Source organism: Phallusia mammillata, chromosome 5 (assembly GCF_965637545.1).
Source record: "Phallusia mammillata chromosome 5, kaPhaMamm4.hap1.1, whole genome shotgun sequence".
NCBI lineage: Eukaryota > Metazoa > Chordata > Ascidiacea > Phlebobranchia > Ascidiidae > Phallusia > Phallusia mammillata.
In genome coordinates, this window is record NC_137256.1 from 2,614,664 (window position 1) to 2,632,668 (window position 18,005).

The 18,005-nt window shown below is 38.8% G+C and overlaps 1 protein-coding gene across 1 annotated transcript; it reads right to left on the bottom strand.

Moving 5' to 3' along the window:
• Positions 1-6,974: 6,974 nt before the first annotated feature.
• Positions 6,975-15,959, bottom strand: LOC145228059 (uncharacterized). Its single transcript, XM_080093038.1, has 9 exons — positions 15,896-15,959; positions 14,188-14,304; positions 10,898-11,188; positions 10,597-10,710; positions 9,527-9,640; positions 8,754-9,044; positions 7,943-8,056; positions 7,114-7,404; positions 6,975-6,991 (listed from the first exon to the last, which is right to left on the bottom strand). Exons 1-9 carry the CDS (start codon positions 15,957-15,959, stop codon positions 6,975-6,977), a joined length of 1,413 nt encoding a protein of 470 aa, XP_079949164.1.
• Positions 15,960-18,005: the final 2,046 nt, after the last annotated feature.

Genomic DNA, 18,005 nt, shown 5'->3' on the forward strand with positions numbered 1-18,005 from the left:
CGTTAGGTCAGGTCCAGCCACTAGCTACTGAGCTAGTCAAATTTATTCAAAAAAATACTGACACACAGTGTAAAGCCAGGCCGTAATCAAGCCCATTTAGATGAAGAAACTCAAGCCCGACCCGACTTACAACTCTAACCCTACCTACAGTGTTAGGCTACGTTTGCCCAACATTTTCTCCCAAATCTAACAACCAATCACTCAACAATATGAATGCGCATAACCGCCTCCAATGATGGTCTCGCGGTAATTAATATATCCTCTTATAATTGCCATATGTACTCTACCTTACAGTATCAAATATCATATAATTTGTCAGCGACTTTCATTGCACTTTGCTACAGTTTCGCTGTAACCGCTGGCACATTTAGAGAAGAAAATGTTCTCCAGTTTACAGAAAAGGGAAAGGAAAACAGATTTGCCGTCCAACAATAGCAAGCGTTTTGGATGACTGCATGCGAAAAGTAAAATCAACGCATCACTTCCCTGTAACAAAACGTCCAAAACAGTTCGACAGGGGCTGTGTCACGTTCCCGTTTGCACGGTTACGCAAAAGTTTGGGACTGACTATCGGAAGTTCCTTTAACGACTAACGCTCGTGTACTCTGATCGGCAGCAGTCCTTTTCTTTTACATTTATTCACGTCCAACCAAAACAACAAACAAACAATCCAGCACTACTTCGCAGTTATCACTTAATTCTATCTTATTCTATGTATATAATGTTATTAGATGGGCGCTCTTATATAGCATGCGTAACAATAACGGGGAAAAAAGCGTTAACTCGCTGTGACGATTTCCTTCAGATAAAACAATGATGACTTGCACCCCGTAACAGCGCGACCTGATAAGTTGGCACATTGAACACATAAACAAAAGAAGTGGTAGTGTGAACGGCGATTCGCAACAAAAGACTTGACCCACACAGTAAACCTCAAGCGGTTGCGGGATAACGTCGCTTGAGAACTGGGTTGCGAGATGATGTCATGGGGCGGTCTAGACTCTAGAATATTTGTGACACAACCCCGTTTTTAAAAGGAGATTTTCTTCAAACAAGAAAATCTCGCGCAATCTGACACAAATGTTCCCACAACTCATCAGTGCCATCCGAAAGTCAAAGCTCTTGCTTACTGAAGATATCGCTTTTCCTATCCAATGTTTTCTTTCGTTGCCTTTTCCCTGCTTACGTCTGCACCGGAACCACGTGTGGAAATCCCCCTGATAGCGACATGGCTTCGAATCTCGGAAGGACGATTGCGCAAATTCGTTTCCTGACTGCATTTGTTGTTTCATCTGTTGGCGGGTTGGCAAGAACGACGGGAGACGGGTAAACGGGCTTGACACGTTACTCTCACTGGTCGGCGCCACGACAGTACGTGTAACGGTGCTCTTCTCCGTCGTCTGGTTTGAAGAAACCGTCTCGCCTCCCTCCACTGAATGCAGTTGTACGTTAACCAGCTCCTGAGATAACTCTGCTTGTTGCCCAACGGTCATCGTCTCAGGCGTGGCGTTTTGTCGCTTGTTGTGTCGCAGAAGCCGACTCTTCTTTGTCACACATCTGCATTTCCTCTTCAATGCATCCCTGCGAAGCATCCTCGTCATGCTGGTTAAACAGAGCATGAGCCTCGGCGCTGTCCGCTGCTTTGCTAATTGGCCCTGGAATGTGCTCTTGTTCATCCTCCACCAGGTGGACACGATCCGGGTCGACTGACTTGTTCACACAAAGCTTATGCGCGTACGTCAGGTGCTCTGGACACTCGGCCACATTAGATGTCACCGTGTTTGCTTTTTCTGCACGGCGGTTCATAGCTTCCAGCTCAAGCTCAAGCTTCTTCATCGCCAGCTCGTGCTCCATGGCTTGGCTTCGTTGCCGTTCTTCCCTTTCGGCCTCAAGGTTTCTCTGCTCGATCTCACGTTTTTTCTGTTCAGCCTCACGATTAGCCCTTCGCTCTTCGCGATCATTCTCACGGTCCTGTTTCACCTGCTCATCTACATACTTGCGTAGCTCTTCGTCAACGAGCCCCAATTGCTTCCCTAATTCCACGTACTGCAATCCAGACGCCATTGCCGATCTTACAGGGGTTAGTGTTCAACTTCGCGTTTTTAAGTCAGATCCCGGACGAGCCCCCAAATGTCACGTTCCCGTTTGCACGGTTACGCAAAAGTTTGGGACTGACTATCGGAAGTTCCTTTAACGACTAACGCTCGTGTACTCTGATCGGCAGCAGTCCTTTTCTTTTACATTTATTCACGTCCAACCAAAACAACAAACAAACAATCCAGCACTACTTCGCAGTTATCACTTAATTCTATCTTATTCTATGTATATAATGTTATTAGATGGGCGCTCTTATATAGCATGCGTAACAATAACGGGGAAAAAAGCGTTAACTCGCTGTGACGATTTCCTTCAGATAAAACAATGATGACTTGCACCCCGTAACAGCGCGACCTGATAAGTTGGCACATTGAACACATAAACAAAAGAAGTGGTAGTGTGAACGGCGATTCGCAACAAAAGACTTGACCCACACAGTAAACCTCAAGCGGTTGCGGGATAACGTCGCTTGAGAACTGGGTTGCGAGATGATGTCATGGGGCGGTCTAGACTCTAGAATATTTGTGACAGGCTGAGAAAGGAAATTATTAACGCTAAGGATTATAATTGCTATTGAAACTTGCCTCTAACACCACATTACTATGGCAGCGTTGTAGTGCGCACAATAGCGTATAAAAACTGTGTGATTCTTTGGAGCGGGGGTCACCAAACTTTTTTCACTGCGGGCCGGATAAGTTTAATAATGATTCGCGCGAGCCGCATGGTTTACATGCCCTAGCGCCGTCTTTCCAAACTTAGCCCGTAAGGCGATCTTTATAGGGGCGCCAAGATTGGCTTTTCAACAATCCCATTTAAAATGTGGTGATGCAACAGTTATAGATAATTTCAACTATGTAGGTAATTTCATCTTGCGAGCAATGCTTGTATATTACATCACAATAAAAACAAAAGAAGGCAATTGTTTGCGCACAATTAACACTTGTAGTCTTGTAAGTGACGTGACAAACTGGCTTTGCATCAATCCGGGGGGTGGTAATGCAAACTAAATAAGATCATTTCTACATATCGTGACAGGAAAACTTTCGTAACAAGTTAATTAATTTGTAATGTTACAACGTTGTCAATACCATTTGGCAAACCAAAAATGTGGTCAAACTTTATTTAGACATTTGCTGCACCAAAATATTTCTATACATTCACAGTATTTAACCACATTAGGCTAAACTGGAATTTATCTTTTGTCAAAAACCAAAACATAACAAAGTATTTAGTGGCAATCAACAAGCAATCTACACTCTGCAATATGAATGATTCCGGATTTACTACCACATGTTACTCATTCTTGATTTCTGTTTTTACTGCTTTATCTGTTGGTGCAGTCAAATCTAAAGTTTTAAAAACGCCTGTATACATCTCATACGCCATACAGCCATTATATTCTAATTCTCACAAACCATTAAAGCGTTAAAACTCCGAAACTTGCTTTAGGGCTGTGATAAAACTACCCAGCATTGTATTCATGCGAAAACATTCGGTAAACAGCTTCCTCAGTTACTGGTGGCAATATAAATGTATGTCCGCATTTGTTAATACCACTTCCTCTCTTCATAGCATTTTAGCAAACTATTACTTCCTATTTGTATTAATTTCAGCCTCGCTGTAAAAGCACATGTAAACGCTTCCAGTGGAATTTCTTTGTGGACTTTGTACGTGCTTAGAGCAGTTAAGCTATAAATGACGCGAGTCTAGCAGTAGAGTAATTGCTGGCCTGCGAAATTTTCGGCACAAAAAGGAAATTACTTGAGAAATAAACGGGAAATAAGAGGAGCATAGGAGAAAATGGAAGGAACTTTAAATACGTTGGTTTTAAACAAGCGCGACGTAATAAATTTGATGTTCGGGCGAATTTTAACTCCTAGGAGGAAATTGTATCAAGGCAAAAGGCTTTTTGTGCATTTTGTTTCATTTTCGTAAACATTTTGTATTTTGTTCAATATTGGTAACCTTTTTTTCTCCTGTTTAACAGCGGGTGCTGTGTGAATTAAGGGACGCAAACAAATCTCACGATCAGAATGACAGCCCATCATAGTCTTATTTGTTTGTTTTTATACCGTCCCTTTAATTACATGATTTTTTAAATGAAGTGACATTGTGACCTTGTTTTTTTGCATTGTTTACACACAATAAACAAACAAAAATAACGCTTTGTAGTAACTTGTAGTAACCGTGTAACTGCAGCACTTTTACCATCTATTCACTAATTGTGCCTCTATCACTAGATGAAATAGCCAACTCATAATAAAATTTAGGCTATACTGCTTCAACCAATTTGAGTCTGATTATTTGAGATAAATTTAAGCTCCTACTCCCCAAGTCGGAAACCCCAAGGAAAAATTGGTTTAACCGACTTGCAAACTGGCAGCTCGACGGCGGACTTATTGCGAACAAAAAGTATTTAGGCGTTGCCCGCCCACCGAGGATGAATATAAAACAAACTTAATTAAACTAATCCGGGACTTCAAAACATATTTAATTACAATGTTTTGTTAGTTGACGTGAAATTGTTTGCGGGAAGTTAAACAACAGAATCTGATCTCATAATCCAAGCATTGATTCACGTTGTCGGCGTTATTACATCGCAAGCCTTTCTCCGCTGCAGTGCCAGCGATCACATTTTGCCCAGTGAGTCGATAATCGAGTTAACTCGACTTTACTCGGCCTTGGATGGCGGTCGGGGAGGAGCAGATCTCAGGGTATTGTCTTCTTAAGTCGGAGAATGTTTCACAATCACAACTTCCGCTTGGGTCGTCGCGATCGAAGTATTTCGTCCATTGGTGGCCAGGTGCAGAACATGTTGGAATTGAAACTAAAAAGAACAAAATAGGTTTATAAGCAAAGTTTGAATCAAACTTGCTCTCCTACTAATTTTAGTTACACTCAAGGCTTAAAATTAAACAAATTCTGTCTTTTGCTGAAGGAAATCATTTTTAATTGAATTCAAAGCAACAATAGGTTAAGTTCATGGAATCTTAGTCCCTTATTCAAATAGAATATGACGAACAAATGTATTGTTGTTTATTTTGGAGTTTGAAATACAGAAATGTTGAAAGTTAGTTGATTTACGTAAGGCCCTTAATTAGTTTGGTTAATTCACCTGATATAAAACGTGCACATTACTAACTGAAACCAAAACATGTGATGTCACAGACTGTCCAAATACATAACAAAATGATAAGTCGTGTATTGCGTATAAAGCAGCTATGTTTGTTATATACCATATAAATCAGACATCGACTTAAGTTAAGCATTCCTTCACCGCATTGAAAACCAAAATATGAAAAAATCAATATCGTTTGTAATGGTCTTAATGTGACAAAACCTACATATCAGGTGTCTCGTTTCTTATTGTACATATATATACAACTGTATAACTGTGTATGATCAGGTGTTGTTTTTGCTTAACTGTGTGAGTTAGGTACGTGCTTGTGTGCTCAAGTCTGGCAGTGGCATAACAAGATAATTCACTGCATATAAAAGTCGGTTCAACGGACTTGTACTATAATACAGGCAGCTCGGCGGCGGACTCATCATAAGCATCAAGTATTTAGGCATTGACCGCCCACTAGGGATAAAGATAAAACAAACTGAACCAAATTAAACCGAAACAACCAAACGTGTTTAATTAAAATGACTTTTTATTTACGTGAAATTGTTTTTGGAAATTTAATTGCAACGAGCATGATATATTTCAGCAATGATATTATTAATTAGTTTCGTTTTTATTAAAAGTTTTTAACAATAATGAAACCAGACAGTAGGGCAATTGCTTCAAGCATACACAAAAAAAAATAAAGTTACATAATCATGGTAACAAGAACAGTGCACTGCAAAACAACTACTTCAATAAAATCAATTACAATATGCAGCACACAAAAAAGATAATCTTCTACTTTTCACAGCAAAATCTGATCTCATAGTCGTGGCATTCATTCTTGTTGTCGGCGTTGTAACATATCAAGCCTTTCTCCGCCTCAGTGCCTGCTTCGATGACTTGCCCAGTAAGTCGATAATCGAGTTTACTCGACTTTACTCGCGCTTGGATGGCGGTCGGGGAGGAGCAGATCTCACCGGGGTTTTCCCTTGTCAAGTCGTAGAAATCCTCGCAATCGCAATTATAGCTTGGGTCATCGCGATCAAAGTATTTCGTCCATTCGTAACCAGATGCAGAACAATTTGGAATCGAAACTGAAATGTAAAAAATAGGTTTTGTCAAGCAATATTGGCATCCGATTTTATATTCTAATAAGCTTATTTTCGATTACATTTTAGGTCTCAAATTTTGATTTAATTTTGTTAGAGCAAGTTTCATTAAAACTTTAAAATATGAATTTTTACTTCATGAATTTAAAATAAAATGAATTTTAATTCATGGAATCTTACTACCTCATTCGAATAGAATCATACGAGGATTTTACTATGTATTATGTATTAGATCACAAAAAATACTCAAATAAACCATAGTTTTTGTTGTCGACTTATATGAGACTTTTATTGTTTTTGGTTACAGCATCTTACAATATAATCCCTGTATATCTTACCAATTTAAACCAAAACGTGTGAAGAGACTGTCAATATACGAAACTAAATGACAAATACTGTAAAGTATTACTTATAATACAGATGTAATTGTTATCACATAATCAGACATCATAGATATGACTTTGCAAATTCAATTTGACTCACCGCATTGAAATCCATCACCGGTGTATCCTGGTTTGCAGACACAACTGAAACTTCCAGGTGAGTTGGTGCAATCCGCGTTGACGTCACAAGGTGAACTCGCACATTCGTCAACGTCTGTGTTTGCAAAGTGGATCAAGTAAGACAGAAAGGAATTGTTACAGAAGAAAAATCAACTAGAAAAGATCAAGATCTAAGACACAGTGTTACATCAACTATTCTGGCACTGAATAAGACAATGCTGTGTAGTGTTTCCCATAATATTTCCCGCAAACAAAATACCATGAAATAGAAACAAAAAAAGGCTGTTCTTACCACAACAGAATCTGATCTCATAATCCAAGCATTGATTGTTGTTATTTGCGTTAGTACATACGAGTCCCTTCTCCGCTGCAGTGCCTGCTACGATGACTTGCCCAGTGAGTCGATAATCGAGTTTACTCGACTTTACTCGCGCTTGGATGGCGATCGGGGAGGAGCAGATCTCACCAGGGTTTTCCGTTCTCAAGTCGTAGAAATCTTCACAATCGCAATTATAGCTTGGGTCGTCGCGATCATAGTATTTCGTCCATTCGTAACCAGATGCAGAACAAGTTGGAATCAAAACTAAATTGCAAGAAATAGGTTTTGCTGAAAAGGTTTAGAACCAAATTTTATATCTTACTATATTTGAACATTAAACCCCATAACGATAAAAGCATGTCTCTAGTTGAAGCAAGATATTTTAAAACTGAATTGAAAGTAAAATAAATGTGCTCTGCAAAATTTTAATTCTTTTTCCAATAGAGTGTTAGGAGCACTTTGTTGTCACTTACTTTGTAGTTTTTTAGTTGCAGAAATATCCAAATAAACTGATAATATCGTTCGGTGATTTACGTAAGATTTTTACTGTTGTGGTGTATCGTGTATTAATAAGAACGACGTCATCAAGACCAAACCTCTACACTGTTTTGGTTTGTCCAGCTTATAATATAAACTCTGTCTGTCTTACTAAATGATGCGAAAACATGTGATGTGACAAATGGTCAATGTACGTCACCGAGTGATAAGTGATAAAATGTGCTACGAGTTCCTTATAAAGCAGCTATGATTGTTGTCATATATTCAGACACCATAAACCTGAGTTTGAACCAATTTCCCTCACCGCATTGAAATCCATCACCGGTGTATCCAGGTTTGCAGACACAACTGAAACTTCCAGGTGAGTTGGTGCAATCAGCGTTGACGTCACAAGGCGAACTCGAACATTCGTCAACGTCTGCAAATTGTATTGCAAATTAGGATGATCAGGTAAAAGATAACGAAAGTGTAGTACAGAAATATCTAGAGCAGTGGTTCCCAACCTGGGGTTCGCGGACCCCCAAGGGGTCCGTGAGATGGTTTCAGGGGGTCCGTGTGGAGGCAAACATTTGTAGTAGTATTAACAACAGTACAATATTTTTAAGTTCCCAAACCGTTTTTACAATCCTGCATCAGAGTGCAAACTGTTTATCAAATCCTTGGATCAAGAAAAACTTGTGATTGTTCCTCCATTGTGACATCACAACATACATTAACAATAGAATTCTTTGTGCTTTGTTTTAAGTATTGTACACCAGATAATTTATGTCTTTGTTGCATTGACTGCTACAGTACAGAACCTTATTAGGACTGTGAAGGTTGATCACAATTCTGCCCCCAAAAAAGTATAATAACGTATAGGTATAATGAAGGAAACGAAAAAAGACTAAATTACGTTGGGGGTCCGCGGACCGATAAAATTTATAAAAGGGGTCCGTGACTACAAAAAGGTTGGGAACCACTGATCTAGAGGAACGGGCCTGGGTCTACGACGAAGTGTTCCCTGAACTGTTCTGGCACTGAATTAGACGTTAACGTGTAAAGTTTCCAAAAATAATAAGTGTAACACTAAGAGCACATCTTGAATCAGAATAGAAAACTAGGTCTGTTCTTACCACAGCAGAATCTGATCTCATAATCCAAGCATTGATTGTGGTTATTTGCGTTTGTGCATACGAGTCCTTTCTCTGTCGCTGTTCCTGCTTCGATGACTTGCCCAGTGAGTCGATAATCGAGTTTACTCGACTTTACTCGCGCTTGGATGGCGGTCGGGGAGGAGCAGATCTCACCAGGATTTTCTCTTGTCAAGTCGTAGAAATCTTCACAATCGCAATTATAGCTTGGGTCGTCGCGATCAAAGTATCTTGTCCATTTGTAACCAGATGCAGAACATGTTGGAATCGAAACTAAATTGTAAGAAATAGGTTTTCCTGAGAAGGTTTAGAACCAAATTTTATATCTTACTATATTTGAACATTAAACCCCATAACGATAAAAACATGTCTCTAGTTGAAACAAGATATTTTAAAACTGAATCGAAAGTAAAATAAATGTTCGTTGCAAAATTTTAATTCCCTTTCCAAAAAGAGTTTTAGAAGCACTTTGTTGTCACTTACATTGTAGTTTTTTAATTGCAGAAATATCCAAATAAACTGATAATATCGTTCGTTGATTTACGAAAGGTGTTTACGCTTTTGGTTTGTCCAGCTTATAATATAAACTCTGTATGTCTTACTAAATGATGCGAAAACATGTGATGTGACAAATGGTCAATGTACGTCACCGAGTGATAAGTGATAAAATGTGCTACGAGTTCCTTATAAAGCAGCTATGATTGTTGTCATATATTCAGACACCATAAACCTGAGTTTGAACCAATTTCCCTCACCGCATTGAAATCCATCACCGGTGTATCCAGGTTTGCAGACACAACTGAAACTTCCAGGTGAGTTGGTGCAATCAGCGTTGACGTCACAAGGAGAACTCGAACATTCGTCAACGTCTGCAAATTGTATTGCAAATTAGGATAATCAAGTAAACAAAAAAGAATGGTTCAAACAATAATGTATACAAGAAAGGGCTTGGATCTGAGACACAGTGTGTCATAAACTGTTCTGACACTAAATAAGACTTTAACGTGTAAAGTTTCCCAAAATTATAAGCGTAACACTGAAAGCACATCTTAAATCAGAATACAAAAAAGTCTGTTCTTACCACAACAAAATCTGATCTCATAATCCAAGCATTGATTGTGGTTATTTGCGTTTGTGCATACGAGTCCTTTCTCTGTCGCTGTCTCTGCTTCGATGACTTGCCCAGTGAGTCGATAATCGAGTTTACTCGACTTTACTCGCGCTTGGATGGCGGTCGGGGAGGAGCAGATCTCACCAGGATGTTCGCTTCTCAAGTCGTAGAAATCTTCACAATCGCAATTATAGCTTGGGTCATCGCGATCAAAGTAGGTTGTCCATTCGTAACCAGACTCAGAGCATGTTGGAATCGAAACTGAAATGTTAAAATAGGTTTTTCTAAGCTATGTAGGAATCTAATTTTATATCATATTAATTTTGGTTACATCAACCTCCCAAAATCTGCAAAGCCTGTCTTTGGCTGAATAAAATCTCTCGCAACTGAATTCATAGTAAAATAAACTTTACATCATGGAATCTTAGTCCCTTATTCAAATAGAATCTGACTTGCATGTAGTTTAGGATCACAAAAATGTTTCAGTAAACTGACGTTATTGTTTGTTGATTGAGGTAAGGTTTTTACTTTTTTTTAGCTTACAACACAAACTCTGTATATTTGACCAAATAAAACTAAAACATGTGATGTAACAGACGGTCAATATACATGACAAAATAAGATGTAGTGCGAAGTATTGCTTACAGAGCAGCTATGTTTGTTATCACATAATCAGACATCATAGACTTGACTTTTGCATTTAATTTCACCCACCGCATTGAAATCCATCACCGGTGTATCCAGGTTTGCAGACACAACTGAAACTTCCAGGTGAGTTGGTGCAATCCGCGTTGACGTCACAAGGCGAACTCACACATTCGTCAACGTCTGTAAAAACGTTTGCAAAGTTGATCAAGTAAGACAGAAAGGGATTGTTATGTAAGAAAAATCTAAAAGGAACGACCAAGACCTAAGACGCAGTGTTACATCAATTATTTTGGGCAGTGTAGTGTTTCCAAAAATATTCCGCAAAGGAAATACCGTAAAACGGAGAAATAAAAAAATCTGTTCTTACCACAGCAAAATCTGATCTCATAATCCAAGCATTGATTGTGGTTATTTGCGTTTGTGCATACGAGTCCTTTTTCTGCCGCTGTCTCTGCTTCGATGACTTGCCCAGTGAGTCGATAATCGAGTTTACTCGACTTTACTCGCGCTTGGATGGCGGTCGGGGAGGAGCAGATTTCACCAGGATTTTCGCTTCTCAAGTCGTAGAAATCTTCACAATCGCAATTATAGCTTGGGTCGTCGCGATCATAGTATTTCGTCCATTTGTAACCAAATGCAGAACAAGTTGGGATGAAAACTGAAATGTAAAAAAATTGGTTTGCAATATTTGCATCAAATCTTATATACTACTATCTTTAGTTACATCAAAGGCCCCAAATTAAATATACATGTCTTTTGCAACATATGTTACAACGTAGTCAAAGGAAAACACCATCATCATCATAGCTTGTCACGCCAGTGCTGGAGCCTGGTAAGGGCCTCTTCCGTGATGTCCCTTAAAGATTGGTCAGCGCATGCTGGGCCAAGAGGGCAGCGGGATAATATATGGTCCATCGATTGAGTTTCTAGGCCACATTCACAATATGCATCTTGTACGAAGCACCTTTTGTGGAGGTTTGCTTTGGTGCGCCCAACACGGCAGCGAGCCCTATTTAGGGAGCACCGGTCCCTTCTTTTCAAGGTAGGTTTCTTTTGAAGTGATTCCGAAGGGTCTGGAATGGCGGGGTATTGAGCTAGGTCAACGTCGCTTGTCCATTTTTCTAATCTAGCGGCTGCTGCATTGTTGTGTTCCAGAGTGGGGATTCTGATAAAGCTCTTTCGGGATTTCAGTCTCGATTGATCAGTCTCGTGGTTGTACAAAGGATGTCGGGTATCCAAGGACTGTTTGCGGCGTTATTTCCTTGTGGCAATGTCTCTACGGATGTGTGGAGGGGCGATTGTAGCTATGCAATTGAGGGTACTGAGTGGTGTTGCGTGGAGGGTTCCGGTACTAACCCTGCATGTTCGGTTGAGCTCTGTGTCGATGGTCCTTGTGTGGCAAGATCGAGCCCACACTGGTGCACAGTATTCAGCAGTTGAATAACATAAAGCCACAGCTGCTTGTTTGAAGGTGTGTTGGTTCGCTCCCCATGTGGAGTTAGCGAGCTTCCGTAGTAGGTCATTACGGGCAGCTATCTTCTTTTTCAATTTCTCCAGGTGCACTTTGTAAGAAAGTGTCCTGTCCAAAGTAACTCCGAGATAGACTGGGTGGGGGGTGTATTGTAGATTGGTGCTGCCCCATCTGATGTGGAGTTTGTGGCTGGCTTTATGATTATCGAGATGAAAGCAAGATACTTGCGTTTTGGATGGATTGGCATTGAGATACCATTTTTGGTAATAGGCAGAGTATTCGTATAGCGCACTGATTAGCCTATCTTCCAAGACTTGAAATTGTTTTGCTTGTGTAGCCAAGCATAGGTCGTCAGCGTATATGAATCAACGCATGGTGGGGAATTCAGGCTGGTCATTTGTGTATATGTTGAAAAGGATGGGTGCAAGAACTGATCCTTGTGGCAGGCCATTTCGTTGATTCCTCCATCGGCATTTTCTGCCATCCATTTCGACATAGAAACGACGATGGCTGAGAAGAGATTGGATGGCTTTGGTGATGGCGGGGTTCTTAATTGCGTGAGAAACTTTGGAAAGAAGAGCTCTATGATTGATGGTGTCATAGGCTGCAGAAAGGTCAACAAACACAGTGCAAGTTTTCATCTTGTTTTCGAATCCATCTTCGATGTAATGTGTTATGTTTAACACTTGGCTGCAGCATGATCGCCCTGGTCGGTATCCTGCTTGATCCGGCGTCAACTGGTCGTCTACGTCGTTTGAGATTCTTTCCAATATGAGTCTTTCATACAGTTTCAGGAAAACACCAATTATGTTTTATGAAATCTTTGCCCCTTATTCAAATAGAATCTAACTTAGGGTTGCCATTCGTCCGGATTTTCCCTGACATGTCAGGGAATTTAGTGCTCAAATCTGCGTCAGGGAGAAATGTTAAAATGTACCTAAAAGTCCGGAATTTAAGAAAATATATTTACATATTTTAGATTAATGTACTAACTGAGAAAGTTTCCAGTAGTTAGCTACAACCGCTTCTATACCAAATAGAGAAATAAAAATCTGCGTCTCAAGAAAACACAGCATTCAATTCTACATGGGAACGTGGAAAATTTCATTTGCTTTAACTGTGTACCTATAAATATGCAAGGAACCAACTAACAACAAAAAGTCGAATGTCGTGAGACATAAAAACGTTTTTACAGTGGGATTTTATTTCAAATTCAAGAGGGTCTTTGTGGCTCCCTTTCTTTGTTTTTTTTCTGTGTGAAATTGGTCCGAATGGTTTTTAGAGTGGTTAAGGTTGGCGACCCCTTATATATGTGCTTATTGTTTCAAGGATAGTAAGATTAGTGAGCTTAGCCTAATAAACTTAACTAAACAGAAGCCTACGCAGAAACTTAAGTGACAAGGATCAGAGTATCGTATCTAACGTTTTCTAGTGTCGCCGTCCGTGTTATTTCCGAATATTCCAAATTTATTCCGGAATAGAAGTGTTTAGATCGCAAAAATGGTTAACGCAGCGGTTCTCAAACTGGGGTCCGCGGTCCTTTAGGGCATTTTGCGGGAACGGCGAAAAGATGTAAGTAATTCTTTATTCTTATTTGGCGTCAGTTTGTGCCACTGAATAAGTTTAAATCAAAGTAAAATTGAGAATCGACTGTCTCCATTGCTAAACAATGGCCTTTATTGTATGACAACTAACAAAAATGCAATTGTTTGCGCACAATCGTAATGTTTTTGGCTTGTCTGTGATGTCAGATTTGGATCCTTGTTATGCGCAATTTTGCATAACTAGCTAAAATCCTGCAATGAACTTTCGTTTTTCTATTTACACATTCAGAAAAGTTTGAGAAAAACTGGGTTAACGCAACCTAAATTAGTTTTGTCAGGGATTGTGTATCATAAAATATGGCAACCCTAATCTAACTAGCATGTCTGTTGTCACCTTCTTTGTGGTTTTTAATCACAAAAATATGTAAGTGTTCTGATGTTTTTTTCCGATGATTTAGGTTAGGCTTTTACTGTTTGTGGTTTTTGTACAAACTATTTAAATCTGATTAAAGAAAACTCAAATATTTGATGAAACAGTCGGACATTATACGGAACCAAATGATTAGTTTAAAGTCTTCCATGTTATAAGCTACGTTTGTTATCACATAATCAGACACCATTGATTTGTCAAATTTCACTCACCGCATTTAAATCCATCACCGGTGTATCCAGGTTTGCAGACACAACTGAAACTTCCAGGTGAGTTGGTGCAATCAGCGTTGACGCCACAAGGTGAACTGGAACATGTCGGAACTGGGTCTATAGAAACAAAGTTGTGTTTGAAAGATAATGGTGATTTTTTATATTCTGCGGACTATGGGACAGTGCTTTTTAGCTGTAACCCTACCAGAATATAACACTAAAATAATAGTCTTGAAATAACAGCCTACCAGAATATAAAGTCTTACTATTGTTATGTAAAGGTAACACCTTCGGTAACATTTTTTTGTTTCACCCAAACGACTTTTTACCTTTAACGACTTTGGAAGAGTCACAAAATAAAATAAATAAAATAGTTGGGGAACCGCGGTTGATCGCTGCTTTGTGTAATTAACAGGCAAATTAGAAAATTATAAATTTTACTGGAATAACCATCTTTTTATTAGCCTGTTACGTCATTCGATTGATGACGTGTGAGTTGACTTTTTTGATTACTTGAGGTTGTTTGCATATACTTTCGGTATAGCAAGGCGTTACCACCTATAAAATTGTATGCTAAGTAGATTTGAAATTCGTAAATGATTCACGCTTGTTCAAATACATAAGTTAAACACGATGCAATTTTTTGGGATAATTATTTCCATCACTGTTCAACCAGCATATCTGAAGGGTTTCGCCCCTACAAGCATACATTAGTTCGGTGTGGGAACGATTGTGGGCACGCATCTCTTCTGTTTTCTTTTCCGTTTTATCCTATCCGTAACCTTATTAGTTGTGAGTCCCCTTCTCTGGAAGTGAAACATTTTGATTTTACTCGATTTTTTTTCTCTTCCCTTCAGATTATTCACACTTCATGAAATGTGTAAAAGATTAGGATGAAATTTTTACAGATAATAGTCATGTAAATGTGACATTGGTTTTGTTTGACTCTAAAAAGCCCCAACATTCACCCCACAGGGGAACTTTTGACTTTACGTTTGAGGCTATAAAGAAAATAAAACCAAAAAAACAACAACATTAAAACAAAACCAATGTTTTGGACATAAATGTCATGTTGTGATAGAACTATACCATCACTGGTCCCTGGGTGGCTCTTTCAAACAAAGTCCGAATTGATTGAAATTTGGATAGCTTTTGCCATTTGTGGTTGCTGATTGTTGTGTTTCACCCCATGGTCCCAAACATTTTGCCCTTCTTTCCAAAAAAAAAAAGAAACTTCAAACACTGTCTGAACTAAGATTTGGATTGTTTGTGTTTTACATAGCATGATTAATTAAGCACAGTACTGATTACAGTGTTTTTCCTTGCAACACCAAACTTTCTTATCATTATGTTTCGAAATGCGTTATTTACAAATTATGAGTTTCTGCCTGCAGAAACAAACTTCGGTTATAAAAGACAAAGTTTTAGGTCATAATGTGAGCACAATTATAGAATGGGCTAATCCACCCTTCTAGGTAACAGGTGGTTTTGTCAATGCGTAAAGCAAATGCCCTAAAAGCAGTGCAATTGTGGTAGGGACAATAAGCACCTCCAAATCGTCCCGTACCAATGTGTTAAAATATATGTTTTTTCAATTTTATTTTCGATAAATTGATTTACGTCTTAACTCAATTTTCACACTCATTTCAAGGAAACGAATTTGAATATTAACCACTAGATAAAAACAAACCACACACTAACAACTTACCTGCAAGAACACTGATGCAGCAAAAGCACAAAAATATCAAAGTCGCCTCTCCTTTCTCAACCATCTTGATTCGACTTGTAATCAAGCTTCTACATTCATCTTTTCAAAGGCGTCAACTTTTATAGGGAAAGTTTTGCTACAAGGAAAACCTGACGAAAAACATGCTGACAAGTTTCCGTAAATTAAACAGGTTTCCAGCAAACAGTGAAACTCAAATCTTAGTTTAATCAAGCAAACAGTAAAACTTACCGATCAGGGGTTGTTAAGATTAATTTGCAAACGACAAACTGTTTGCTGAGAAAATGTTCGCACGTCAAAAATGGTCTGTCACTTTAGTTTTATGTGTTTGCATACCTTTAAATTTCAATTCATTTTATCGACACGGACGTTTTAACACTTAACAGTCAACAAGACGAACACTTGAACAGTTATTCAGGGCTTGTATTTAAATGTGGGACCAACCACTTGGACCTTTCAGATTTATACCACTTACGTCAATTCTTGTGTGTAGAGTAGTTTTACTCAAGACAAGATGTAATGGGAGTCACATCATTATTATGTGCTGCAGTTTCGGGTTTCAAGACTTGTATTCAAATGTGTTAAATTTGCCTAGACTTGAAACAAACTTATCAGCGAGTTGCTGAGTCTGACCATGACTTGTGATTCTTGTTTTATATCTGGAAATTTTGGGCAACTCCAGAGTCATGAGAGTTTAGAACCACTTAAACATTTATGCTGCATATAAGTTTCGGACATCAGGGCTTGTATTCAAATATGGTAACTTATCCTTCTTATGTGTAGAGCGGATTCACTCATAACAAGATTGGGGATCATTTTTAAAATTGTGATTTTTTCCTTGGGCTTAAAAAGTTACGTACGCGTTTTATGTTACTTAAACGCTCCCTGTTTCAAAAAACTGAGTGTTTCAACGTATGGTACAAACTAATCATTTTAATTTATGAGCATTTGCATTACAAACAACATATACTTTACGAAGTATGTTACTTTAAAGTTTATTCTGATTACATAGAACGTCACATCTCAATAAAATGGAACGGAAAAGTCGCACAAAAACTTTTGATGTGAAGTTACCTGGTCAACACATAAAAATAAAACGTGGTACAGGTTTGTAAGTTGAAGCAACCAAATTACCACATATAGATTTGCAAGTCTAAAATTTAAAAGTTTGTGGACCGATTACAAATGGATTTCTACAACCTTAAAACGCAAACTCAGCAAAAAATACTTTGACAAGTTAGTGATCTATCCAAGTACGCAGCACTTTTAGTAGTTTTGATTGATTATTGGGGACGTAAGAACGTAAGTGCAGAACTAAAAGTGTTAAATGCACGCTCAAATTGGTTGGCATCTAGACACAGAGTTCATTCAGAAGTAAACGGAATCTTATTTCATCCTGTAATGAAAAAAAGTGACCAACTCGTTAAATAGGTTATCACTTTTGTCAGCAACAGTGCATGCAATTAAACTGGATTTAAAATAATTACCTAATCGATTAGTAAAAACGTATAGCCTTAATCTTAACCCCACGATATTTCGATAAAGAACAATTTGGCTTTGTTGTAAAGATTTAAAAACTAGCGGAAACCGCTAAGTGAGGAGTACAGACAAAATAATTTCGATTACCTTAATATGATCTAAGATTGTTCGAAGCCAAACTCTCTCTGCCACAACCTTCGAACGGTTTTCTATATTGAGCAAGAATTCAATTGGATTCATGTCGGATGGCGAATTCAAATGTTGGTAGGGTTGCAAAGAACGGCAGCAACCATTACAACCATCACAGCATCCACATTGGGTCAAGTTTAACAGCAAGTCAAGCCATGGAAAAGCTAGAAGATAAATGGTTTTTGCCAGAGGTAAGGTCGGTTTACTACCGTAAATTTTTATCTTTCTGTACAGCACTGTGCGACAGATACTGATGATTGTAAACACAGCTTGGGTGGCGGTGCCAATAGAGAAGAGAACACAGACTAGTACATCGGCCGCATAGTGCTTGTGTTTACAAGTTAAGTCTGTGTAACAAGGCGGGGGTTTTTGGCCTACTTCTTCACTAACATGACTCAGATCGCAGGCAAATGCTCTTCCTCTG

What these genes read in the sequence shown, in the direction of transcription:
- LOC145228059 (XM_080093038.1), bottom strand. Translation starts at nt 15,959, where the DNA reads ATGGTTGAGAAAGGAGAGGCGACTTTGATATTTTTGTGCTTTTGCTGC. An exon ending in TGAGATCAGATTCTGCTGTG is followed by an intron (nt 8,057 to 8,753) that starts GTAAGAACAGAC and finishes TACAATTTGCAG; the next exon opens with ACGTTGACGAATGTTCGAGT. An exon ending in CGGTGATGGATTTCAATGCG is followed by an intron (nt 7,405 to 7,942) that starts GTGAGGGAAATT and finishes CTTGCAATTTAG; the next exon opens with TTTTGATTCCAACTTGTTCT.